At 35.5% G+C, this 12,902-nt stretch overlaps 1 protein-coding gene across 1 annotated transcript; it reads left to right on the top strand.

Annotated features, from left to right (window-relative positions):
• The first annotated feature begins 1,155 nt into the window (after positions 1 to 1,155).
• On the top strand, positions 1,156 to 1,605 carry LOC148205967 (uncharacterized). The gene has a single exon (XM_088105906.1). The coding sequence runs from the start codon at positions 1,156 to 1,158 to the stop codon at positions 1,603 to 1,605; it is 450 nt and encodes a 149-aa protein (XP_087962032.1).
• Positions 1,606 to 12,902: the final 11,297 nt, after the last annotated feature.

The following is a 12,902-nucleotide window of genomic DNA, read 5'->3' as shown; positions in this document are numbered from 1 at the left end:
CTCCTGTCTTTGCACAAACCTTTTTCAAAGTGTGCTATGAGATTTTTCCAAAGAGAAAGTTTTTCAAAACTATGATTTACACTGCTACATAGTCGATTATATGCGTGTTGCATATGACTAAGTCTGTTATTGTTTTGAAATTATGTTAATGCTTGATATAAATGTCTAACGGTCATATTTTTAAATATGTTGACCAAGCATTAGATGTCATTCGACTGCATTAATTGCGAATTCAATTAATTGGTTTGACTACTGCTAACTGCTATAACAAAATTGTTATATTCGACTGCATTAGTAGCTTAGTCGATTAAAATGCGTCAGAGATGTGTTATACTATAAATTGACGCGAATTTGATTTCTGTAAGGACTTTTGTGATTCTGACATTTTCATATTATTTTGCAGAAAGTTTGATTCTTATAGAAAAAGAGGAAACGCTCCAAGAAAATAAGATTGACCGGGGTCATCAACTGCTTGTGATTTCTTGAAGAGCAAGGTTGTTGTGTTTTCAAAGTCTGATCTATTTGCACATTTGGGTGTCTACTGCAAGATCAGGTTCTACAATCTGTTGAAGATTGAGTTGTGTTCCCTATTTTGATTACAGGAAGAACAACAATGGTGTTCTTGACTTTGCAGATGGCTCAAAGGGGATAGACTGCAGGAGAGATGATTCTTACTACTAGTCTAGGTGTATATTGCCTATATTTTGATTAGAGGGTTAGAGAGGTGTTTTATATTTTTGACGTGAGGTCTTTATAAAAACCTTGTTGTAAAAACCTTGATCATTATAGTGCATTGGCTTCCTATGGTTGGAAGGACACTGGATTTAGGCTTGGCCGAACCAGTATAAAAACACAACGTTTGATCTTTCTTATCTATACTCTTTCACATTGAATCGATTGCGCTCTGCATTCATTCGATTAAATTTCCGCGGCACTGAAAATCTTTTAAGTTGCGTTTCAAGAAAAGTTTAAAGGCATCTCTTTTGGTGAAAAAGATTTTGAAAGTTTTATTTTTTATACTTCACCAATTCATCCCCCTCTTGGTGTAAGAAATTGAGTCATTCTATTTTAATAATTGGCACCAGAGCTGGTTTTCATAAAATATTTGAAAAACTAGTCGATTATTATTTTCATTAAATCGACTGATCCTGGAAAATGGCTTTCAATTCTCAAACCTTTGATGAAGGTGCTTCGACAAATAGACCACAACTATTTGCTGGAGAAAATTATGCTTTTTGGAAAATAAGGATGCAAATCTTTGTTGAATCAGTAGATAAAGGAGTTTGGGATGTAACTCTAAACGGTCCATATGAGCCCACTCATGTTTTAAATGGAAAAAATATTTTGAAAATTTTTTCTAAGTGGACTCAAAATGAGAACCGCAAAGCTCAATCTGATGTTAAGGCTAGAAATGTGATTGCATCAACACTAACAATAGATGAATTTTTCAGGATATCACAATGCAAGACGACCAAAGAGATGTGGGAAGTTCTTGAAGTCACACATGAAAGAACGAATGAAGTAAAGACAGCCAGAAAGAATTCTCTCATACAGGAATATGAGTTGTTCAGAATGAGAGCGGGAGAGACTATCTATGAAGAATAGAAGCGATTCACACACGTAGTAAATCACCTCATGGCTCTTGGAAAAGTGTTTGACAAGGAGGAAATCAACATCAAAATATTGAAAAGCCTCAACAGAAGCTGGCAGCCGAAAGTCATTGCTATATCTGAATCAAGAGACTTGACCAGCATGAACATGGCCACCTTATTTGGAAAATTCAAAGAACATGAATTGGAGCTTGGAAGGCTAAAGGAGGAAGAAGAAATTGAAGAAAAGAAATCAATTTCTCTAAAGGCCACAAGCAAGAAAGCTGCAAAGAATCTTGAATCTGAAGTTGACTTAGAAACAGAACTGCATGACAAAGAGATAATGAACATGGTGGTAAGGGAGTTTAATCGGTTTATGAAAAATAAAAGTTCCACCGCTGACTCTGCAGGTCCTGTAAAAGGAAAGAAAAGTTCAAGAAATAGTGTTGTCCAATGCTACGAGTGTGGAAGAGAAAGACACATCAAACTAGATTGTCCATACTTGAAGATCAAACAAAAGGGAAGTAGAAATTTTCCACAGGACAAAGGAAGGAAGCAAATGAGTGCATACATTGTCTGGGAAAATAGTGATACTGATTCTTCAAGCGATAAAGACTGCAGCATTGAAGAAGAGTCAAACATTTGCTTCATGGCTGGATCTGCACGAACAGATTATGACAGTGATGAGGAATTTGAAAATGAGCTGATAGAAGTAAAGTATGACATGCTGCTAGATGCGTTTCAGGAAATACACGCAGAGGCTATGTGACTCCAATATAAGGTAAATCGATTAACCTCTGATAGAAGGGATTATGAGCATAGAATTAATAATCTGGTAGAGGATAATGAAAAATTGAAAGAGGAGTTAAAAAATGCCTTAGAGTTTGCGAAGATATTCAAAACTGAAACAAAGATAGTTGAAAAAGAATGTGAAAAATGTCTTGTTCATATTGAAAAATATATTACTTGACTAGCACTCTAGCAAAATTCACACAAGGAAAAGAAAACTTAGATCTTGTTCTAAGAGCTTCTTGTAGAGCTATCTATAGACAAGGAATTGGTTATAAGGCTCAAAGTAATAGGTCTAGTTCAAAGAAATTTGTTGATCTTAGTAAACCTGTTACTCATGCATGCTTTTATTGTAACAATATTTGTCATAATGTTAGAAATTGTTACTATAGAAAAGTTGGTGCTCCAAAAGGAAAGTACAGGTGGATCCCTAAGGAACAACTCTCTTAAACTAACAAGACAGGACCCAAATTCAAATGGGTACCAGCGTAAAAAAACGTTTAACAGTTTTGCAGGGTAGTAGTTACTTCTGAAGTAGTATTCAACTCAAGGATGAACTACCATGATGAAATCAAAAATTCTTGAGATTCTAGAAGTGGTAACTGTTGTATTTTCATTGCATCATACATAATAATTGTTTGTATGATTGATTGATGAATGCATGTTTGTTGAATGATTGATTGAGTGATTGTATTATGTGAAAAACAACTCGCTCGAGTTTCAACCGATTGTATTAAATATAAAGTCGAATATGTTTGAAGTATGTATGTCTCTGTTTCTTAATCATTGGATACATGTAATCGATTTTGGACTTAATTAAACCAATTAAAAATATCTGTTATGGACTTTTTGTTTTTGAAAATCTAATTGGGCAAAATTAAATGGTTGTTGTTCATGCCTTCATGAATGTCTCATTTATTTCATTATATTAGCATTTAGGGTGTTTTGTGCTTATAATCTTATAACTCTAGACTGAAGAAGAGTGTCCAAGAAATTTGTATCACATGGCATCTTCAAATCGTCCATCAGGGGAAAGCAAAGGCAAAGAAGTAGCAACTGCAAGAGGTTATGATCCCTCAGGTTGGATAAGTGATGATGAGGCTAGAGAAAGATTTCTAGATGGAAGAGTCAGGATTGTTGTTCTACCCAAGTATCTGAATCTAAGTATGTTTGAAAGAGAGGACTTTCAGTTTCCAAGATGGCTTGAAACTCTAGAACTCTCTACTTTTGTTCAAATGAAGGGTGACTGGTATCCTGACCTGGTAAGGGTGTTTCACAAGTTCTTGAGGATAACAAATGGTGTTATTCAGTCAAGAGTGAAAGGTGTTAATATTTACATTAACAATGATGTATGGCAACAAATTGCGGGATTGAAAGCAGAAGGCATCTTCTCTCATTTACCAAATTCTGAGACAAATCGGTGGCTGAAAAAGAGAGATATTTACATAAACTAGCTGAGATTTCTGGGAAGATATACTATTGAAAGACTCTATGCGCATGAAGGATTGAACATGGAAGAAAGGATTGCAGCTTACCTTCTTGCATGGGTAATTCTACCTGGAAGATTGTTACAAGATAGAATGACTACCGAAGATGTTTATTTGTTATATGCAATAAAAAATTATGTTTCCACCAACTAGGTGGAGGTATTAAAAGATCATATGACAAATGCTGCACTTAGGCAATCTTATTATCTGTCCTATGTTATTTTTGTAAGTCGAATACGTGTGCTTCAAGGAGTGGATATTAGTGGAGAGCAAAAGTGTTCTTGCAATTGCACAAACATGATAAACAAAAATATTATTGCATCTCTTGGATTGGTAAAGACAATAAAAGGTTGGTGCTTCAAAGGTGAAGAAGACTCGGTTAATAGTTCAGGAAGTACACTAGCTGTAAATGAAGAACGCACAAACTTCTTCCCTAAAACTAATTTTGAGAGATTTGCAACTGATCAGTTCAGAATTCTGATTGAAAAAGTTAATCATCTTGAAAGAAAATTTGACGATGCTTAACAACAAAGGGAAAATAGTTCATTTAATGAGGATTCTATGAAGACATCTGAATTAGAATAGGGTTACTAGGAGTGCTTGTTTTAGTTTGTTTTGGTTGTAGTGATTTATTTTTTGTGTTGACTGTATTGTCTTGTTTTCTTTTCTAATAGATGGCTTTATATGCTATTCTTGTCTTGGCTTTATCTGATTGTACTCTATGGTTGATTTTAATGAAATCAGAAGTTATTAAAATCGATTATGTTATGCTTGTATGCGAATGAACTATTGATTAATGTTACATTCAAACATTTGCATACTTATATTATACCTGTGTTAATTCCTGTATCATATTGATTCTAAAATCTTTGATCTAGAAAGATCTTGAAAGGTTTTCAGGAACATTGCGTACTGGATGGATAAAACTGGCAAATCAATTCACGGGGAAGCAATGAAGTCAATTATGACTGGGGACAAATCGACTGTATATCAACAGGTGTTAAAGATTCCAATATTTGAATATCTGATATCTTTAACTATTGATATACGTGCTATTAATTATTTTCTTTCAATATATCTCTTTGCTATAGATGACTTGAGATGGTTAAGAGATTATATTGCTTTTGATGAATGATATTGTATCATTGTTGCATTGATGTTTTTGTACTGATTTTGATCTGATACAATTTTGACATATGCTGATATATGCTCTGATATATACTGTGAATACTATTTTGTGCATCTGTGTTTTGAGATTAAAACATGCATAATGACAGGAGGAACATTGCATATACTTTGAGATGTTTCACATGCCTACATTTAAGGGGGAGAATATATATTATATCATGTGAATATCTTTAATAAGGGGAGCATCATTATTTGTTTTTTGATGATTATCTGATGCATCTCTGTATGATTGATTATCTGTATATCAATACCATTGTGCTTACCTTTTTTGCAAATGCCCAAAGGGGGAGAATTATGTTGATTGGTAATTGATTGATAATCTATATGGTTGATTATTAATCATGGTTGTGCATCATAGAAAAAGGGGGAGATTGTTGAGATTGTTGATAGGGGGAGCACTGATAACGGTTGAAATATCATTATTTTTATACTTAATTTTGATATTAAAAACACCCTTTATGATTTAGAAACCAGCTTGAACTCATGTTTTTGCTTTAGTTTTGTGAATTAGAGAGTTGATGTTATACTTGATGATTTTATCACTAAATTCTCTTGATTTTGTAGGCTATTGGAATTATTTGAAAGAAGAGTTAAAGTACCAAATAGTTGGAATGCAGAAAAGTCAACCAGAATGCAGAAAAGTTAACTAGAATGCAAAAAGTCAACCTGAATGAAAAGTCAACCAGAGTGCAGAAAAGGGACGCTGAGCGCAGAAAAAGGGCGTTGAGCGCCAATTTCTTCTGTCTCATGCCTGAGCGCCACTTTTGAGCGTTGGTTTAGTGCCGCACCTACCATTGGGTGCCCTTTTGGGGCGTTGAGAACCGACGACGTGGGCTTGGACCTGTTTTCTGTTATTTTTATAAACTATTTAAGGTTTTGGAGGGCCTAGAGACGAGATCTTTTGACAGAAAGAGGCGTAGAAACACTCAATTCATCCCTCGGAGGCAGATTTTGGATGCGGAAGCTCCGATCTTCAAATTTTAGGGTTTTATCTTTCATTCTTTTCCATATTTTCATCTAGTTTCACCAGGTCCATTGTGAACTAAACCTCCAGTGTTGTTGGGAAAACAATGTAATCCTTTGAATTGATTTATATTATAAATGTTTTACTTCATTAATTGTTAGGGTTTTTCGCTTATGCTCTATGCATGCTTTGTTTAACTCATTCAATTGCATGATTATTGATTTTGTCGATATGGACACATGAGAAAATCTAGAAATGGGGAAATTCTCCCAAAAGCAATATTACCTAGATATATGGATAGGAGGGTTGGTTTCCTTTAAGCTTCTGTGTGAATGTAATGCATAATTAATTTCTGGGGATACAAGACATTGTGATCTAGTAATTAAGAGTAGGCTTTCTTCACCGAGACATCGGGTTTGAGGTAAATTAGAAAGTGACATTAACATTAATGAAGAAGATGAATTCATAAATACATCAGAGTGGATAGGATAAGTCGGAAACCCCAACAACATAATCATTCTATATTTTATACAACAATCACCTGTGAATTCTTCAAGTCAATTGATCAACACTTGCATTCATATTTATTTTATGCATTATAAACACCATGATTTTGTTTACGAGTCTTAATTAATCAAGAAACCACATGAATGTCTAGGTCGTGAGTCTCTTGGGAAACGATACTTGGTCTTACCATTTATTATTACTTGATACGATTCGGTATACTTGCCGGAGTGTTAACAAGCACTAGTTTAGATGAACCCAATATCTTAGTAATATCTGAGTTTTTTGATGATGACAAAGCATAATTAATAACACATGTGAATTATGTGTTACATGTTCTATGCTTACATGTTATATGTGTATATGAGAACATGATTATGTTGTTATTGTGTTGTTCATTGCATTTCACTGCATTTCACTGTGATATATATGTGATTTTATACATGAATGCTTGACACATGTTTTTGGATGGGAAAAACCACAAGCACTAATGTTGAATTTTAATTGTGTGGCAAAACAACAGTTTTAAGTCGATTTCATTATGGGGTGAGTCGATTAAAACTCCTGTCTTTACACAAACCTTTTTCAAAGTGTGCTATGAGATTTTTCCAAAGAGAAAGTTTTCCAAAACTATGATTTACACTGTTACATTCGACTAAGTCTGTTATTGTTTTGAAATTCTCTTAATGCTTGATATAAATGTCTAACGGTCATATTTTTAAATATGTTGACCAAGCATTAAATGTCATTCGACTTTGGTGATTCTGACATTTTTATATTCTTTTGCAGAAAGTTTGATTCTTACAGAAAGAGGAAAAGCTCCAAGAAAACAAGATTGATCGGGGTGATCAACTGCTTGTGATTTCTTGAAGAGCAAGGTTGTTGTGTTTTCAAAGTCAGATCTATTTGCACATTTGGGTGTCTACTGCAAGATCAGGTTCTACATTTGGGTGTCTGTTAAAGGTTGGGTTGTGTACCCTGTTGTGATTACAGGAGGAAGAACAATGGTGTTCTTAACTTTGAGGGTAGCTAAAAGGGGATAGATTGTAGGAGAGGGGATTCTTGCTGCTAGTCTAGGTGTATACTGCCTATATTTTTATTAGAGGGTTAGAGAGGTGTTTTATATTTTTGACGTGAGGTCTCTATAAAAATCTTGTTGTAAAAACCTTGATCATTATAGTGCATTGGCTTCCTATGGTTGGAAGGACACTGGATGTAGGCTTGGCCGAACCAATATAAAAACACAGCGTTTGATCTTTCTTATCCCTACTCTTTTACATTGAATCGATTACACTATTCATTCATTCGATTAAATTTCCACTACACGGAAAATCTTTTAACTTGCATTTCAAGAAAATTTTAAAGGCATCTCTTTTGGTGAAAAAGATTTTGAAAGTTGTATTTTTTAAACTTCACCAATTCATTCTATTTTAACATAGACAATGACAAACATTATATTAGGTTGTTGTATCTTACACAACTTCCTTCGTGGCATAGATAATGATGACTCATTACTTTATGAAGTTGATAATGAGTTGAATGAAAGGGAAGACCATAATGTTTCATCATCTCAAGTTCGTGAAGAGGATCATAGGCTAGGTAGTAGTATCAGGGATTCCATAACTGATCAAATGTGGCAAGATTATCAAAACTCGTAGTTATTGTATTTGATTGTGTTGTATGACTATGTTGTTTGAAAATGACAAGAACTTTGTTGAATGGCTGTTTAAACTTAACTTCTTACCATTTTGTTTATCAATTAGGTTTAAAATGAACAGAGGGAAGGGAGTTGCCATTGAGTCTTCTGGTCCTACTAGAGAGTTCATAAAATTGACAGAGGACATGGACGCACGACTTCTACACACCATGATTGAGGAATCACGGCTGGGTAATAGGGTTGATGGAAGTTGTACATCCCAAGCTTATAGTAACATTGTTAATAATCTTCATAATTGTGGGTATGTAGCAATTACGAAAAATAATGTCAAAAATCGACAGAAGGTGTGGAAAGACAAATGGCATGAGGTACATGACCTCTTATCTGGTTGAGTGGATTTTCCTGGAACGGCATAACTATGAGATTTGAAGATGAGGACGAAGTTTGGGAGGACCTCATTTAGGTATTTATTAAATACAATTCATTTCGTGGATTTGTAGAATACATTATATGAACCACATTATGTTTAATGTATGTTGTTTCAGGCGAGGCCCACTACGGCAAAGTGGAGGGTTAACAGTATCAGACACTATGATCTCATGGTGTGGAGTTATGGGCGGCGAATCGAGCTACTGGGAGTGGTGTTCGGACTCTTCCTCAAGCACGTCGACAACGGGTTAGGCCTCATGTACAGGTTGATCTTAATCAGAATATAGAGTACATTCCAGATGAGCCCATCTATCCAGGGTTTACAGACCCAACTCCACCATCCCCTCCATTTGTGGATGAGTATAGTCCAGGGCAGACTCAATATGTGCCTTCTGTCCCATCCGGAGGAACTTCATCCTCACAAGGTTTTAAGAGGAAGGCACCTATGGTCGATGTAATTGATGCTCAATTTGATAAATTGACGACCAACCTGGATGGATTCACAGATGTACTTGGATCTACAAATGTTCATTTGAAAAGATTTCAAATGCAGCCGAACGTCAAATTCATGCAATGGAAAATAGAAATGAAATACTACGTTCCCAAACCGAGATCCTATGTCGCACCCCGACATTCACATACACAGAGGACGACATATATGACATGTTGAGTGCAATGAATATTTCTGATGAAAACTTGTAGGAGCAATGTTATGATTTCCTATGTGGAAATTTGACATGTATGAAGAGGTTGATGGGACTTCCACCACACAAAAAGTGGAATAAGTTATGTAAAATGATAGCGGGTGGTGAATGATCGCAACTGTTAAAATGCCATAGTGTTAGTTGTATTACTATTACATTATTATATGTACTTGTTTTGTAATTATGACTTGTTGGATCTTAACCATCGACAAATTTTAAGTTATGGTTATCACTCATTAATGGTATTGTCAATGTGCCTATTAACATTAATATTGAATATGTTGTTATGAATTAACTTGTTATTGTCTTTATTTTTGGTTTTGTTGAAGTAATTGCTAAATGGCCTCATCATCAACCAAAAGGCCTAGGTCAAATCGTAAGGGAAAAGAAACCACAACTAAGCCAGAAGCAGGCACCTATGTCAGACCATCTATTGCAGAACAATTAGATCAACGTCATTTATTCAGTGATCGCCATCAAATGGAACACTATGTAGCTGATTTCTACACAAGAAATATTGTTGTTCTGAAAATCATGAATTTCGAATCATTTGCCGATTCAGGCTTGTATTTTCAACAACATCTTGTATTTCGAGGAGTGGTAGAATTTCTGACATTGCAGGTACCCTAATATCCGAATTTGATAAAAGTTTTTTATTCAAATCTGAAGATTTCTGCAAATGGATATCTTCTCAGTAAGGTTAACAAGAGAAGAATTAGATTGAAACCGGCTGATTGGTTGAATGTTGCTAATATGAAGTATGAGGGTCAAAAATTGTGTTATGCAAATATCCCAGATGACTTTCCCTATGATCAGAACATGACATTAGCTACTATGGTTAGACCAGAAATGCAGGTTCAACGTGTTAAAACGATTGGTTGTTCTAATATTAATGATAGACTTTTGCATTATGTTATTGTGCACATGTTGACTCCACGACTTGGAAATTTTGCAAAGTTATTGTAGGAGGATATCTTTATGTTATGGGTGCTTAAAAATAACATAACTATCAATTGGCCTCATTACATCATGCAACATATGCTTAAATGCAAGGCTGGTGACACACCCCTACCATACGGTGTCCTTATCACCCAAATCATGCAATATTGTGGAGTACATGTTGATGCCGATGCCAACACTCGGATTGGGACCAAACATCATTTTTCAACTAATTCTTTGAAGAGGTTGAATATTATTAATGTCAACGGTGTTTGGCAACACGACGTCGGTGACGATGAAGACGAAGAGCAACCACACCATCATGAGAACCCTGTGCAACCTCCTCCACATCTTTCAAATCCTAATATGATGACTCAAATGTGGGAGGGGTACAAGACCTGCAACACAGAATGTAGGGTATGAAATAAATGTAGGTGCGGGTTCAGCATATTGAAGATAACTTGGCAAACTTATCCCTCGACATGAACCGACAATTTGCTCACATGAATCAGAATGTTAACTTAATTCTTCACCATTTAGATGATTAAGTTCTTAAATATTCTGTGACTGTATTACATGACTTATTTTCTTAAATTGACTTATGTGTTTGATTTCTTACATTACCTATTTTGGAATTGTACTGGATTTGATATCAGTTTTCATACTTTTATTTATTGTCAACTAAATGAACTGCAAATTAGATGGATTCTCGAATTATTGATGAATTGGAAAAGCAAATTACTCAACTACGTGCAATTCTTGAACGACAAATACAGGCCATGGAGCGTCGAAATTCCCTGTTAACGGCTAGGATTTAGTCATCTAATCCAACTTCAGAAGAAATTCATAACTTATTATGGACTATGAACATTCAAGATGATAATTTATTGAGACAGTGCTTCGACTTTCTATCTTCACATCCATCCCATACAAGACGTCTAATAGGGATGCCAATACAATATCATTTCAATAGATTGCTTACATACCTTACTGAAGCAACTTCATCATAAACTATTACAAGTATATTTGTATGTTGTTATATTCATACATTTTTTTATGTCATGTAATATTCTATCTTCGTTTAATTATTTGTTTCTTCAAGAGTATTCAATCTCACTTCCATAACAAATAAAATCATACTAATTGGTAGTATATTATATTAGGGTTAAATATGTTTTTCATCCCTTAAGTATCATTGATTTTTGGTTTTAGTCCCTACTCAAAACATTTATGGCATTTAGTCCTCGTAGTATTAAAACATGTAAAAAATAGTCCTTAAAAGTGGACGACGTCAACTTTTAATTGATCTGGCAAACGACAATGTTATAGCTTCACTATTCTCTATCTGCCACGTTGCTTATATCGTGAAAACCCCTATGGCCATCTTCCTACGAGAGAAATGCCCAACTCAATCTTTGCCTCTGTTCACCTCAAGCCACCAACAAACGGGTTAACCCTCTAAGCAATAGATATAGAACGAAAATCATAAAGACACTCCAACGTTTTCAATCATAGTGAACAATGAGATAGAAGAATTAAACAATAAAAGGCATGATAAAAAAAAACAAAGAATGCGCTTTCGTATTCGACACTAGCAATGAGTGTTGTTGGGGACGTTTGGCGTTTGAGAAAAAAACCCTCGCATTGAGAGGGAGGAGAGCAGCGCTCGTGGCGCCGTTGAGGGAGCGATTTCGGCGAGAACAACGGTAGCCAACTTTATCGACGGTGGCTGGTTTCATTCGTGGTGGTGGAGACTCGTCACAGAGAAGCAACGGTTCTCCTCTCTCACACGCAGACGGGTCCTGTTGATGATGGGTTTCGCCGGCGACGCCTTAGATCGGGTGGCGACGGCTCCGACAGCAAGCCGCATCACCGGTGCGACCTTGACTCATGGTCCGAGAGGCGGCGACTAGGTGCGGCGTGAATGGCTTGGATGCACTGCAGAGGGTGAATGCGTCTTCCTCTCACGCGAAGGAGAAGGGGCAAAGTGGTGGTGGTCCCCCGTGAAGGGCGGCGACTTTTTCGGCGCAAGTACCGGCAACACCGTGGACAGCGGCGTGGTGGCTGTTCGAGTGGTGGCTGAGGCGGCAACGTCCATGCGGTGGCGACCCGTATCTCCGACAGCACCTCCAATCGGGTTCGAACGACGTCATGTGTTGGTGACTTGATCTGACAGACAGAGAACAGTGAAGCTGGCAGAGGACGTGGCATTGCCGTTTGCCAGATCAACCAAAAGTTGACGTTGTCCATTTTTAAAGTTTTACATGTTTTAATACTACGAGGACTAAATGCCATCAATGTTTTGAGTAGAGACTAAAATAAAAAATCAATGATAATTATGGGACGAAAAACATATTTAACCCATTATATTATAAACAAATACTATATATAAAATTAAATTCATTTTACTAAATTATAATTTTTTAAAAGTTTACAAAATTAATTTCAATAATTATTTTTAACTTTTTACTCTTTAACAACATTTTTACAATTAAATATAATATTAACAATTATCATTTTATATTACTTTAATAACTAGATCACTTTAGTAATCTTTCACTTCTACCAATTAAACATATTTTTTAAATCTGTCACATAAAATAAATCTTATACTAAGATAAAATCTATTCTCAATTAATCTCATTCCTCAAA

The sequence above is a fragment of the Vigna umbellata genome, chromosome 1, assembly GCF_029865625.1.
Source record: "Vigna umbellata cultivar VRB3 chromosome 1, Vumbellata_1.0, whole genome shotgun sequence".
NCBI lineage: Eukaryota > Viridiplantae > Streptophyta > Magnoliopsida > Fabales > Fabaceae > Vigna > Vigna umbellata.
The sequence above is the reverse complement of the archived record's forward strand: the minus strand, read 5'-3'. Positions and strand labels throughout refer to the sequence as shown.

Coding starts and splice junctions, on each gene's coding strand:
- LOC148205967 (XM_088105906.1), top strand. CDS start 1,156: ATGGCTTTCAATTCTCAAACCTTTGATGAAGGTGCTTCGACAAATAGA.